This window comes from Gopherus evgoodei, chromosome 23, assembly GCF_007399415.2.
Source record: "Gopherus evgoodei ecotype Sinaloan lineage chromosome 23, rGopEvg1_v1.p, whole genome shotgun sequence".
Taxonomy (NCBI): Eukaryota; Metazoa; Chordata; order Testudines; family Testudinidae; genus Gopherus; species Gopherus evgoodei.
The window spans coordinates 2,920,073-2,934,709 of NC_044344.1; the positions used below are offsets into that span (position 1 = coordinate 2,920,073).

Here is a 14,637-nt window from a genome sequence, read left to right on the forward strand (position 1 = left end):
AGGGAGCACCTCTGGGCTCAGCCAGGGGGAAAGGGCGCATGGAGTTAGGGTTGGTACCTGTCCCCGTTTTCTCATGAGTGTCCCTCATACACACCAGCTGGCTGGGTTGATGGGCTTAGGACAGAGACTGGGGGCACTACAGACGTGGCCAATCCTAAGCATGGCCAGCCTGTAGGTTAACCTCCCCTCTCACAAGAGGCACTCAGCTCAATAGGGGTTAGGGAGCTTAGACTTGAAAGGTGTAACGCCAGCAGGCCCCCGGTCATCGGCGGGCAGGATCGAACTGGGGCTGTCTGGAGCTCAGGGCACGAGCCTCTACTGCACAAGCTAAAAGCCAACTGGCTCTTCGCTAAGGCCGTAGAACAGACTCATTAACTCTCTCTAAGTGGTCTCAGGGCCAGACCCCTACCCCCAGGAGGGGCGTGGGTTACAAAGGCATCTCCTGAAAGACTCTCCCATTGGTCTCCCCCAAGGCGTGTGATGAGTGGAACTGAATGAGAAGGGGCGGGTTGGCCTGGCACAGCCTCTAGAGCCTCAGCTGGCTGCGTTTGCCCAGCACCAATGTCGTGCGGCTCTGGTGCCCGGCTGGGGCTCGGACCCGCTGCTGCAATCCTTCAGGTGCTGGACACGCCCCTCAGTAGACAGTGCCGCTTTTATGGCCAGTTCTGTTTCGAAGTCTTCCTCCCCCACAGGGCTTCTGGAGCACACTCAAAGCATCATAGACTCAGAACCCAAACAGCCTCCGCCACACGGCCCGCTGCATCTTTCCAGTCCGGCTCACGTGGGCAAAGGGCTGCCGCCCCGAAGCCCGCCCGTAGAAAAGTCTCTGTACAAAGCACCGTAGCACACAAGGAGCTGTCGTTTCTTTAAAAAATAAATTTACAATTGAGAGCATTTGGTACAAAATATATACATTCTCCTGTTAGGCCAGGGCGCCACCCAGGCCGCAGGCGAGACCCTCAGCAGTGACCAAACAGAAAGACCTGAAGATATAGAAAGAGAACTTCCTTGCGGAGTTTACAGCATGACAAAAAGGACAGGTAGAAAATAGAATTGCAGGGAACAGGGTTCTGGGGCTCCCCCGCCACCACTTCACCCCACACTTGACCCCCACTCCTGCAGGGCTGCTAATCCTCTCGGCATGCTACCATGGGGCTCCTTGGGGCCAGATGCAGCTGGCTTGTAGGGAGTGGCTCCCATCCTGCCAAGGGGCACGATGGGTGGGGGGGTTGGCTTCATCCCAGGTGCAGAGTCCCTGCTATAGCAGTGGAGGGTGGCTGGGGGCCAGGGCAGGGCCATGCTTCAGGGCACGAGCGGATCCGTGGAGCGGACAGGCAGGGTTTAAAGGCAATGGGGTTACACAAGTGCCCTTAGCGCTGGCCCAGGCAGACTGGGGCCCCTGCCCTTGGCGTAGGTAAGCGAGGGGCAGAGATGGGGGAGAAACTGGGGGGCAAGGGGAGTCTAATGTGAAATGAAACCCAGCCCCAGAGCGCTATGAGGGCCACATAACCCCCCTGGGCTGGAGTTTAAAGCTAGACCAAAAGCCAGTCCCAGCCCACCCCGTCTGCACAGCAGGTGTCGCCCCCCACCCCACCCCCGAGGGGGAAGTTCCGCGTGTTTAAAGTCCAGCCGACTCTGTAAACCACAAAGTGCCGCAGCAGCAGGCCCCACGTCTCCCCAAGCACAGGGGCGAGCCGGGGCCGCGGCCGGCCAAAGTGCTGTAGTGTGACGGACCCAGCGCGCCCCGGCTGTCACTGGCTGCTCGCCTCCAGCTTGTAGGACAGCTCGAAGAGCAGGTTCTGATTGTCGATCACCTGCAACTGCCGCACGTAAGCCTTGGTCTGCAGCTGGCTGGGCGAGGCCTCCAAATCCAGGCCTGCGGGGAGGAGACGTCAGGGCGCAGGGCTCCGGAGCCAGCAGCAGGAGGCGCTGCTCTGCCTCCCCAGGTGGAACTCACCACGCCTGGCTCCTGCCCGCATGAGGGAGGACACCGGGCTGCTAGCTGCCCTGGGGCTAAGCATGGGGTCTGCCAGCCGGGGCCTGGCACAGGTGACCCGACCGAGAAGCAGCCAGGCCAGCCTGAGTCGGCTTTTGCACAGGTTTATGGCACAGGGCTGCAGAGCAGTACACCGGAGGCAAAGGCCCCGCACTGCACTGCCAACCCCCTCAGTCGCCCTGGCTGCCGGGGCTGGAGCCCCCAGTCGGGACGTGCAGCCCAGGGAAGCCGGGAGCTCCGTGCCCCTCATTTCCCCGGAGCGCAGCGTGGGGGGAGCCTGCAGGAGACACTCATACTCACTCAGGGGGCGGCTGCGGTACTTCCGGATTGTCCTCACTTTTTCGGCGATTGCGTGCTGCAAAGGAAGGCAGCCAAGCGGTTTACAGGCTGGGTGCTGGGCCTGGCTCTGGGGCAGCCCAGGCCCCAGCAAGGCAGGCAGGGCCTCAGGAGCGTATGTGCAGCCCCCCAGGAGCCCAGCCAGTGAGACGGGCAGTCAGGGCAGTGAGCTATCCAGTACCCCAGCCCGGAGAACCCCCCCACAGACCCTCCCCAACCCACAAGGGACAGGCGCTGACTCTGGGCCCACCCCGTGCCCAATCCAGCTAGCACTACCCCTGCAGGGGTGTTAAACAACAAACAGCTGGTCTGTGTGTGCCAGCAGAGGGTGCCACACACACACACACGCACGCGTGCGCCAGGTGCAGGCAGGGGAGGAGATTTGGACCCAGCTGTTGTTTGTCTCTCTCAGCACCTGGCGCCCCACCAGTGCCAGCAGCAAGGCTGGCTCTGCCCCCCGGTCCCCATCGTTCCTCGCCACTCCCCTACAGGGCTGTGATCTGCAGGTCGTGGAGGGGAAATTCCACTCCAGGGCCAATTTAGCAAGACCTGGGCCCCGGTTTCCTACACGGGGCACCTGGATCCGTGGGTGAGAGGGAGCTCAGAGCCCCAGCCCCCTCACGCAGTGCCCAGCACAGATCCAGGCGGGGGCCAGGCAGGCGAGACACAGGCTGAGCTGGGAACCCCGGGGTGCTGGAAACAGCTGGATCCAGCGGCCGTGGAGCAGCCGATCCACAGGCAGGGAGGAGGCTTGAAGGGGGACAGGACACTGTGGGGTCTGGTCAGGCTGTGCCCGGGGCGAGGCTGCCCAGGTTCGCTGTGGAGGCAGATCAGCACTCCAGGGGTCCACGCCCCACAGCCCGGCCCTTGGGAAAGGGGGGATGTTGGCTCCCAGCCCACTGAGAGCCCAGGTGTGGCTGTAGTGCAGGGCACACAGAGCTGCCATCCTGCATGGGGCACAGGCCCGTCAATTCATGTCCATGGGCCAATCCCCACAGCCCCGCACCTCATGCCCCAGTGCGGAAGTGAGGGCCCAGCACAGCTCGGGGGGTAGGGACACCCGGTGCCTGCTAGGCACAGCTTGGGGGCAAGGATGCCCAGTGCCCAATGGACACAGCTCAGAGGGCAGAGATGCCCGGCACCCGCCTAGCACAGCTTGGGGACGGGAGGGAGGGACGCCTGGCACCCGCCTGGCACAGACAACAGGGATGCCCGGTGCTCACTGGGCACTGGGGGAAGGATGGGACAGGGGACAGGCGGAATCAGCCCAGGGCGCATGCCTGGCGCTTGGACTCCACTGAGGCTCCAGCGCTGGCACCAACATGCTCCCCCCCCAGTGCCTGGCTGTGAATGGGCATGGACCCAGGGTGCCGCCCCCCTGCCAGCTCAGTGCCCCCCAGCTGAAGGGCACTGACCAGCTGCGTTAGCAGGGGAGTGACCCGCACTTTGCTCAGCAGCCAGCCCAGAGCCCTGGGGGTGCCATGGGGGGAGAGGATCTCTCAGCCCAGCCCCTCCACAAGCTATGGGCCAGGTGGGGGGAATTCTGCTCTGTGGCCAAACGGGAGCTGCCCCATTTACACCAGCACAGGAGAGTCGAGCTGGGCAGATCAGGCCAGAATCTCCCCAGGGCAGTGGGGGCCCCCAGGCTGGCCATGGCCCCGCTCCCTGTGCCGAGTGGCAGCCCAAGGACCCCACAAGCTGAGCGCTTGGCACAGTCCCGGAGGGGCTGCGGGAATGAGTACATCTCCATGGCAACACTGGCTCCATGCAGCAGCATGCACACACCCCCGCCCCTGCTGGCTGCGACACTCCCCCCCCCGCCCCCCACCTGCGCCAGGCTGAATATTGCATGAAGGATGTTCCCAGGACAACGCCAGTTAATCCCATGGAGTGGAGGCGCTGCAGGGGGCTGGGGGCTCTGCCACCTGGGGTCCCATCCAGACAAAGGCTGAGCTCACTGCCCTGGGGGTCTGGTGCTGCAACGCCCCCCACCCCAGCCCAGACACCAGCTGTTCTCAGAGCCAGGCCAGGGGCTTGCAATGGGCACACGGGACCATCTCCATCTCTGCTATTGGCCTGCTGGGTGATGCTGCCCAGCTCCTGTCCCCACTCTCTGCCTCAGTTTCCCCTCCCACCCTGTGTGAGCTCCTTGGGGCAGGGACACACTCTGTGCGTAACACACATCAAAGTGGTAAGGCCTCACCCAGGAAGAGACAAGCAAAGAACCCAGGTGTCCTGGAGGATGAAACCGGCTGGGGAGAATTGGATCCAGGGGTCTCTTCCTCCAGGAGGCCGGGGGGTAGGGAGGACTCACCAGCTTCTCCACGTTCACCAGCCCGTCCAGGAGCGTCTTGCTGCCCTCGTGCACAAACGTCAGGTCTGGGGGGCAAAGGAGGAGGGACAGGGTGAGTGCAGGCAAGACAGACCCTCTCCTGCCCCTCCCAGGGGCTCTGCTGTCCTGGGCCTCAGCCCCTCCCCATGGACACTCACGCCCGTTCATAGCACTGCAGGCAGAGGGATTCCCAGGGCTGCTGGTCATAGACTCTGCCTGAGGGCAGGACATGGCCCCTAAAAGTCCCAGGAATCCTCAGTGTCTCAGAGCTGAAATGCAGCCTCTTCTGGGGCGCAGCGCGGCAGCTGTCAGTGCATAAAGGAAAATCCCAGGCGGGTGGCAGCGGCAGGGGAGCAGGCAGGGCTCACTCTGCCCAGTCGAAACGTGTCCAGGAGGCCCCTGTTCGCCATGAAGGGCTGTGGGGTCACCAGGGTTTTACCATCTCCTGGGAGCAACAGCAGCTCAGGCAGCCCAGCCCCTCCTGACAACCGCCCTGGGGCAGTGGGGTCAGCACTGATGGTGAAGGCAAAGTGCCCTCTACTGAGCCCTAGGCCCCACTCCCTGCAGCACAGCTGGGGAAACTGAGGCACAGAAGAGGGAGGGGAGTTGCCCAAGATCACCCATGAGACAGCAGCAGAGCCAGAAGCCCTGTCCAGCAGCCCCCCAGCTGTAACCACTAGGCAACACTTTCCCTGCACAATGAGGTGCAGACACATGGGCCCTCAGCTGCTGGGACTGGTTCCCTGAATGGCCACGAGCCCTCTGGGGAGAGGGCAGTGGGGAGCACCTCCCAGGAGCCCCCAGGCCCCCCCAGGGAGGGACCATACCTGGTGCTCTCTGCCAGCCCATGGCTCACCTTTCAGGATGAGGGGCACGAAGGGGATGAGGGGCGGGTTCATCTTGGAGAGGACTTCCCGGTAGGCTTTGTGATTCCGGCAGGGGTCCTGCAGGGGGTGGGGAGGGAGGACTGGTCAAGAGGGGTGCTCTGGGGGACCCCAGCCTGGACACCCCTCCGGGACCTGGAGAGGCTGCATGAGGGACTGGGCGAGGAGAACCAGACCTGGAGCAAACCCCGTGAGGGACCCAGACCTACCCAGCTGAGCCTCCCATGCGCCTGGCCATCCTGAGGTACATGGGGCCGCGCTGGCGTTAGCCCCGTTAACACCCAAGGCTCCACTCTGGGCAGCCATGCCGGTGGCTAAGATCACAGCGTTGGCGAGGCCCAGCCCCCAGGTGGGGGTCTCCAGCCGGCCGGCTTGGCTGCCTCAGGAACACGCCAGTTCCAATCCCCCGGCGGAGAGCAGGGCCCCTGAGGGGTTACCCGGGGTGCCACCGGGTATGTGCCAAGTGCTGTGTGCTCAGCATGGGGGGGGGGACCCACCCAGGTCCCCGATACTCAGACCCACCTCCCACACTGAGTGAGGGGGCAGATGCTGGCCGGCGTTGGGGGTAGGAGGTGAGAGGGCTGGGTGGGAGGATGGAGGACGTTATCCGGCACCTCTCCGCGGCAGCTGGGAGGCATGTGGTGCTCACCTCCCGCCAGGCTCACGGAGCTCCCAGCAGGAGGCGCTGGGGGGCTGCAGCTCGCCTTGCCCAGCACAGGGGCAGGGCCATTGACCGGCCGGTCCCCAACCCTGTTGTGTTTTCCCTCCTCTCAGCTGTGTCCTTGGGCCGCGGGTTAACTCCGAGTGGAAATTCCCGCTGGAAGCCCCAGGGAGCGGAGCTGCAGGGGAATATTTCCACCCCCTACCTTGCCCTTGTGCAGGTGCCAGGTTACCCAGGTACCTGTGGGGGCCCAGTCCTGCCCCCCAGCACCTTGGCACAAGAGTGGTGAGCAGGGGTGCCCTTCCAGCCCCCGCCCACTCAGCCCAGCCCCCAGGGGCAAGGGTCTCACCGTCAGAGTCTCAAACTTCCGGAACAGGTTCTTAAACTTGCCCGGAAGCTTCTGAAAAACAAAAGGAACCGTGAGTGCCTGGCCCTGTGGCCAGGTTCAGACCCCGCCGCCTAGCACCCTCGTGTGCGTGTGCCAATCACATGCGCACTGGGGGAAAGGTGCCACCAGCTCAGGCTGGCACCATGGGGACTCGGCTCCATCGCAGGGCACCATTCCTGGGCAGCGAAGCGGAGCGGGGTCACTGGTCCACAGGGAGGGGGCCAGGAGGCTGCTGGGGCTCAGGAATGTGCAGCTAAACCCCCGTCTGGGCAGGGCTCTCGTGTGCAATGGGCCGGGCCCTTGTTGGCAGAGGGAGAGGCCTGGGGTTTATTTCCTGGGTTTGTTTACTTGGAGGGAGGAAGAGGAAGATAAGCAGCAACCAGGATCCCCACACGCTTTGCAGCTGCAGAGGAACCGTTTTCCCCCAGCACTGAGATGCAGCCACCTCTGGGGTGGACCACGGCAGCTGCTTGAACAGCCACGGAGTGAGGCTGTATAGCCTCTCCAGGCAGGGAGAGCGAGGCACTGCACACTCAGCTGAAACCACGGGGCAAGGCCGATGTAGGACAGGGCTGGAATTCAGCCCGGGCATCGGGGTTAACAGCCAACTCAGCTGCAAAGGGCAGTCAGCAGGGTCTTTAATGTCTCCAAAACCGTCCCAACCTCAGAAACAGCAGCTTGGGCCCCTAGCACCACGGTCCGGTCAGCACTGCCTGCCAGGGGAGAGCGCCCCCTACTGACCCCCCCACTCCAGTCCCTGCAGCACAGGGCCCCCGGGGCATTGGAATCAGCACTGCTTGCCAGGGGAGAGCGCCCCTACTGACCCCCACTCCAGTCCCTGCAGCACAGCGCCCCCTGGGGCATGGGGTCAGCACTGCCTGCCAGGGGAGAGCGCCCCCTACTGACCCCCCACTCCAGTCCCTGCAGCACAGCGCCCCCTGGGGCATGGGGTCAGCACTGCCTGCCAGGGGAGAGCGCCTCCTACTGACCCCCACTCCAGTCCCTGCAGCACAGCGCCCCCTGGAGCATGGGATCAGCACTGCCTGCCAGGGGACAGCGCCCCCTACTGACCCCCCACTCCAGTCCCTGCAGCACAGCGCCCCCTGGGGCATGGGATCAGCACTGCCTGCCAGGGGAGAGCGCCCCCTACTGACCCCCCACTCCAGTCCCTGCAGCACAGCGCCCCCTGGGGCATTGGGATCAGCACTGCCTGCCAGGGGAGAGCGCCCCCTATGAGCCCCCCCCGGGTTCTCCTTAGAGGTCTCCCCGCAAGCAAGGCCCGGGCTAGCTGCCGTCCATGACGTGATGTCACTGCCAGTCGGGGCAAGGCGACCCGGCTGGCTCAGGTGGGGGATGGGGAGCCCTCCCCTGACCGATGGGGGGTCCCAAACCCTGGCCCAACAAGCAGAGACCCGCACTCCTGCTACCCCCTCACCTCCCAGGTGAGCCGTAACCGGCTGACAGCCGCATTGTCCAGCCCATCACATGGCGTAGAACGACAGCATGTCCTGGTTCTGCTTGCAGCTGGGAAGATGGAGCAGGATGCTCAGGGCCAGCCACTAACGGGTTACAGGGGAGAGATCCTACCCCCTCAACCCGGCAGGAGGGGTAAGGGGCATGCAACCGGCAGCCCTCCAGCTGGGCAAGCTCTGGGCATTGGGTCATCAGGACCCTGGGGGCAGATAGAGCGCAGCCCCATGGCCAGCCGTCCGCCAGCCGCAGCCCTGGCGGTGCCAGTCAGGGGCCCGGCGGTGGCGACATCCACACCTGACCTGCCTCACCCACTGTCCCAGCTGCACACGCGCCTGGCAGCGTCGAGCTGAGGCCAAGGGACCAGGCCTGCAAGGATGGGCCCTGTCCACTGACCCACCCCGGCCCCGGGCAGGGCCTCTCGGTCCCCGCGGAGGGCAAGACGCGGCGCTCACATGGCTGCGATCTTGATGAACTTCTTCAGCAGGTGTGCGCGCTTGCCCAGCGACTCGCACAGCAGGATCTCAGTGGCCACCCAGTGCTGCACCTCGCTGCAGCGCTGCAGCAGCAGCTCCAGGTTGGCCGTCTCCCGCCGGCCCCGCTCCCCGTGGAAAACGTAGTCCACAAACTCCAGCTGCAAACCACGGGAGAGGGGCATGGTCGGTGTCGCTCCACAGCAGTGCCCCACAGCCTGAACCCTGAGCTCCCACCGGTCACCCTAACCCCGCCCCGTACCCAGACCCCTCCCCTGCCCCCTCCCATATAGAAAGTCTTAGCAAAGCCCCACACTGCCCTGTCAACTGCCTGCCCAGAGGGGCAATGGGCTCTGTAGCACCATGATCTCTTGGCCAGGACTGAGAGCGAGGGGGGCACACCTGTCTTCTGGGAGCTTGACTGAGACCCGCCAAACTCTCCTCACATATGGGCCAAACAGTTCGCTGCTGGCATAGGCTGGACTCAACCCAGCAAGGGGGACCAAAGGCCCCATCTTAGAGCTGGGCACAAAAAGAAAAGCAGTTCGACCCCGTGGAGAGCGTGGGACCAGTTTCCGTTTTTGTGCAGCAATCTCAGATTTTTGTTGCCCCTCCCACAATTCCCCAGCATGCTGTGCTCCGTACCTCCTCTCCTGCCCCCCATGCGCCCTGCCGCCCTCCACGCAGCCTTGGGACGCGCAGGGCAGCCCCTCCGACCTCACCTCGTGGACGCAGCGGAAGAGCTCCCAGTGAAAGGCCGTCATGTGATTGGCTATTTCCTCGGCCTCCACGCGGTGGAACTCAGCGTCGCCCGGCGAGATCTGGATCTCCTCAGGGAGCGGGACCTGGGGGGAGACTTGCCATGAGGCTGTAGCCTCAGGATAACTGTGCGGAGAAGGGGCAGGGTGCCCAGGGTATTGGCCTCTGTAGCAACTGCTCAGGGAGGGGAGATCCTCCCCCACCCACAAATACTCAGAAGGGGGGAGAACCACACAGCTAAAGTGACCAGACCCCAGTTTAATCACTTGCTCTGTGCTGAGCCAGTAACCCAGTGGCTCTGTGGCCACGTCCCTGGTACAAAGGGCACCTGCATGGCTGCCCCCCCGATGTACCACCAAGGCTCCAGTGCTACATAGGGACTGCAGTGAGGTTAATGTGGCACTGGTTGGAAAGGGGGTCTTGCCTAGTGGTTAGATCCCGGGAGTCCTTTAAGATTTCATGATGTTTTTTGCAAGAGTCGGGACATCGACCCCAGGGCCCTGGCCACATCCCAACCCCGGGGACTCTGCTTTGTCCCCTGCAGCTTCAGCTGGATACAGGATTTCTAAATTCCCATGGTGCACTGCCAAACAGCTGCCAACCCACCCCAGAGGTGGCTGCATTTCAGTGCTAGCACAGTGATCTCAGGGTTAAGACGTTTTTCGTAAAGCACTGGGATTCCCCAGAATTACGGGAGACCAGCGATCCGTCCTCAGGGGCGGGGACAAGCAGGAATCTGGGCACCAGCATCCCTAGCCCCCCCCAGCTTGTGGCACAGCTGGGACCATCTGGCTGCCTCTGGCCTAACCAGCAGAAAGCCGGGCTCTCCCACGGGCGGCCTCTGGCGCAGTGCCCTGGGGGGGCTCTCACCAGCGACTCAATGGCGTCCTTCGTGCAGGCGAAGAGGTGGCTGTTGATGCCCAGCGTGGTGAAGACGCACTCCTCGTTGGGCTGCAGCAGGGCCTTCTCTGGGGCAGGAGAGACGGGGGCTGGGGTCAGTGGTGTTCAGTGCAGCTCTCCAGCCACGCTGCCCCGGGGGTGGGGGCCTAGGACCCAGGGACCAAGCAGTCTCTCTGCTCAGAATGGGCCTGGCTAGTGCGCAAAGGTCTGTGATCCAGCCTCTGGGACCTGCCAGACCCGCTGCCCCTTAGCCAGCCAAAGAGCGGCCGTCAGGCTCTGCCCCCTGGCCTGGAATGCGGAGGGGGTGGCGGCAGGCTCCTGGATCTGTATCAAGGGGCCTCGTGGAGCTACCTGACCCTTGAATGCCCTGGGCAGGGGGCTATTCCCCCGCCCATGAGCCAGCTGCAGCCAGGGCCAGCCGTAAAATATCCTTCCTGCCAGGCCCCCCCGGACAGCGAGTCTCTCCTCCCCGCCCAGACCCCCCCGGGACAGCGGGTTTCTCCTCCCCGCCCAGACTCCCCCCCCCCCCCCCCGGGACAGCGGGTCTCTCCTCCCCGCAGCCCCCTTCACCCGCCCCAGCCCATCAGCCGGAGACTGCAGAGCTCTGGAGTGGCCCCCGTGCCCAGATAACCACACAGAGCACCCCCCACTGGGACCCGGGGAGGACATCATTGCAAGGGGGCCTGTTCTGCCCAGGCCATGGGGACGAATGTGGTTCTGGCTCAGGGCATCGGGCAGCCCTGGAGGGGGTTGGCACATCCTTGGTTTGATGCACAGCAGGTAGCCAGGGGCAGCAATGCCAGGCTGGACCCTGCCCAGTAATGGCCCTCCCAGCCCCAAGGGAAGCTGGAACATGCCTTGCGCTGATACCCCTCGCCCCCCCGGCCAGTCACCTCCAGACGATGCCACCACCACCAGGGCGAGGGCTTCCTCACGGGCGCTCTGCTCCTCCGAGTACTGCAGCTTCTCCGTCACCGCGGCCAGGATGTCCTGCACCGAGGCCGAGAGGCGGCTGCGGATGGTCACGTAGGAGTGGTCGGGCATGTACACGCGGCAGAAGACTGCAAGGAGACAGATGAGGGGGGAGTGGGGGGGCTGCCATGGGGGTTGAATCTCAGCCACATCCCCCTTGTCCCATCGCCGGCGCCCCCCGGTGGGAGCGGGCAGCAAGGTCCCGCTCTCATGAGCCCGCGGCCATATCATCCCACTGATGGGCATGGGGGGCGCGGCCCCCCAGATGGGGCTCTGCTGGCAGGGTCGCCTGGGGGCTGCTATTAGATTGGGGTGAGGGGAAATCAGACATGGGGGCAGCAGACAATTCATCCTCCGCGTCACTCGCCAGGCTCCCAAAGCGTCTCCTGCGGCCTGGCCGCGGGGCTGATCCCCCCACTTTACAGATGGGGAAACTGAGGCACAGAGCAGGGAAGGGACTTGCACGCGGTCTCCCCGCACTAACCAGTGGGGGCAGGGCCCACATCTTACACCCCCAACAGCCACTCTGGCAGCTTGCCCAGAGCCTCGGGGCTGCCGCTGGCTCCCCCAGAAACTGACACGATCATGGTAACGAATGCAGGCAGCAGGATGTCCCCCCAGTGCCAAGTACTCTCCAATGGGGGGGCAGGAACCCGGCGCCGGTGAGTGGCCCAAGTAGCTACATCCCCCCCGCGGAAGGACCCAGGCGTCCTGCCTCCCAGCAGGGAATAGGATTCTGGTCGCTGTGCCCGGCCGGGCACTCGGACCCTCCCCACACTCACTCTCATCCGAACCCCGGAAGGCCACCCGGGTCTGGAGGCAGGAGTCGATGCGCCGGAAAGTGCCGGAAAAAGCGGCTTCACCTGCTTGCTGGGTGGCGGGGTCTCTTCGGGCACCCTGCAACCAAATGGGGGCAGGTCAGGGAAGGGGGCAGGACTATAAGGGAATAATGCCCGGGGGGGATGGGGGGATGCCAGAGTGGGGACTAAGCCACTCTGGGTTTTCACAAGGCCCTGGCCCTCCAACAGAAATATCTTTGGGTGTCATCTAGAGTCCCCCAGTAGCAACCCCTTTGCATCCAGGTCCAGGGCCCGGATCAGGGCCTCTTGGCATTACCGTAATGCTGCTAATAGCGAGGCTGTAATTGCAGGGCCGTGGCTCAGGGCAGCGCGGCTCCAGTTAGCCCAGCGGGGACCCCGCGTCACTCACTTCAGCTCCACCGTCTCCACCAGCTGGTGCAGTCTCAGGATCTCGTCTTCCAGCTCCGGGTAGAGGGAAGCATCTTTCATGATCAGCAGGTAGAGATCCTGGGGGGGAGGGGGGGTCTTAGGCTGCCTGGCCAGCAGGGCCCCCCCGGCTCAGATCTGGCCTGACACTGCCCTGAGACACTGGGGAACAAACCACTGCCCCACCCCAGCCCACCCTGGCCATGCTGGTTTTCCGAGGGGCGCAGCCAAGGGGATTGCAGGGCCCACGTTCAGGCCGCTGAGCGAGCGGCTTGCAGAAATATGCAGCGACACGTCACCAGAGAGACAGACTCCCTGGGGCCGGGGGTGCTGAGGTATCGGGGCCCCATATACTGGGGGGGGGGGGATTAAATCCACTAAGAAGAATCGGGGCAGCCGGGGTGGGGGGCATGGAGCAGCCCAGAGAGTGACGTTGACCAGCCTGGCCGAGCGCAAAGGGTTAGTCAGACATGGGCAGAGGGGATCTGACGACTACCCCCGCAGTGACAGACCCTGGGCTGTCCTGCTCCGGGGCGGGACCCCCCACCCCTCGAGCTGCCCCCCTGGCCCCCACGCACCTTGATGACTTTCCCAGCGCTCTCCTCCTCCTGCAGGAGGCCCTTGTAGGTCTCCAGGAAGTGCAGGAGCACGGTCAGCACGGCCCGCTTCCTCGGGAGCGCATCGCTCTCCTCCCAGCCGGGCAAAGGGCCCCCCGACGCCAGCAGGAAGGTGGGCAGGGGGTTAAGGGAAAAGAGACCAGGGAGCTGGGGGAGGGGAAAGGGGCTGAAAGTCTCCCCTGGGGGAAGAGGGGCAATCAGCCCCTGGGGCAACGAGCACCCTGGCTAGTGCGGCAAGAGCACCCTGCAGCGCCGGACGCCTGGGTTCATTTCCCAGCTGCCCCCGGGGACAGATGAGCTCAGCTCCAGAGGTGGGTGCTGAGCACCCCAGGCTCTGCATCCCATGGGCCCTCGGGTGGGGCAAACAGGGGTAACCCCACAGGAGAGATGGGAGGACAAGCGCCTGAGTGAGGTTACGTGTTTCCCTCGAGCATGCCTGGCCCCGCGCAGGGCCCAGAGACGGGGCACGGACCAGGGCAGCCGGCTGAAGCGAAGGGCGAGGCAGGACACGTTGGCTCCTTCCACCCCCTCTCTGCTGGGCGACTCTGCTTCCAGTCACGCCGCGAGGGGAGCCACGGGCGTTCCAACCCTGGCCCTGCCTGGCGTCGCCGTCTGCACGGCCCGCGCTGGCACGGGGCAGCCCGGCACAGGCTGAGAGCAGCCCCATTACGAATAAATGGCAGCAGGCCAGTGCCGGTGTGCAACCCTACCATAACAAACCGGCCCTCTCAGGAGCAAACCAGCGTGCAGAGCACAGCTCCTGACAGGAGACCCTACAATAACAAAGCAGCTTCTACTCGCTGCGTATTTCCGGTTCGAGCTTCCGCCGGGGCTGTCGTAAATCACAGCCAGGGTGTGGCTGTGTCCGACGGCCACACGGCGAGTGAGCACCTCCTGCTGGGAGCAAATGGCCGGGCCAAGGCGCCCCCGCCGTGTCCGACCCGGTGGCTCTCCCCGCCCTGGGCTGTGGAAAAAGAACAGGTGAGATCAGACCCCCCCGCCCCTCCGCCAAGCAGCCCTGCCCCTTCCCACTGCCCCCAACCTCCCGGAGGGGCCCCCGGGGCCTTCCCCGAAGGATATCGCTGGTGCAGCTGCTGCAGCAGGCACTCGGTCGGCAGGAAGAGCGAGTGAGTGAGGATGACGTCGTCCAGTAGCACGTCTAGGGGAGAGACAGACCCAGGGTTGGGGGCTGCGTGGCGCAGGCGGGCGGCGCTCTGTGCCCATGATGCCTGCTGCCCTGGCGGTGGCATGGCTGGGCCACGACACGAGGGCACCCGCTGGGCGATCACAAACACCGTGAGCACCATGTTAGTCAGAGGGAATTGGCCCCATCCCTTCCCTTCCCACACACTGCCCTCGCGCACACACACAGAGCCCTCGCGCACACACGTGCCACATTCACACACAAACACATGTACTGCCCTCACACACACACACGCTGCCCTCACACACACACACTGTCCCTCATACACACACGTGTGCTTCCCTCACACACACACAAGTGTCACCCAAACACACGGTCCCTTGCACACATGGTCCCTCATATGCACACCCTCTCATACAGGATCCCTCGCACACACGTGCTGCCCTTGCACACATGGTCCCTCGTGCACACACACACCT

General features: G+C 64.3%; 1 protein-coding gene across 1 annotated transcript; it reads right to left on the reverse strand.

Moving 5' to 3' along the window:
• Window positions 1-922: 922 nt before the first annotated feature.
• On the reverse strand, window positions 923-14,306 carry RAPGEFL1 (Rap guanine nucleotide exchange factor like 1). The gene is given in 16 exon segments (XM_030541676.1): window positions 923-1,876; window positions 2,297-2,351; window positions 4,647-4,711; window positions 5,521-5,608; window positions 6,559-6,609; window positions 8,033-8,081; window positions 8,083-8,121; window positions 8,523-8,701; window positions 9,263-9,385; window positions 10,170-10,267; window positions 11,093-11,260; window positions 11,954-12,017; window positions 12,020-12,068; window positions 12,381-12,478; window positions 12,976-13,126; window positions 14,095-14,306. Coding segments are annotated over 16 exon segments (1,572 nt in total). The 5' UTR covers window positions 14,265-14,306; the 3' UTR covers window positions 923-1,751.
• Window positions 14,307-14,637: the final 331 nt, after the last annotated feature.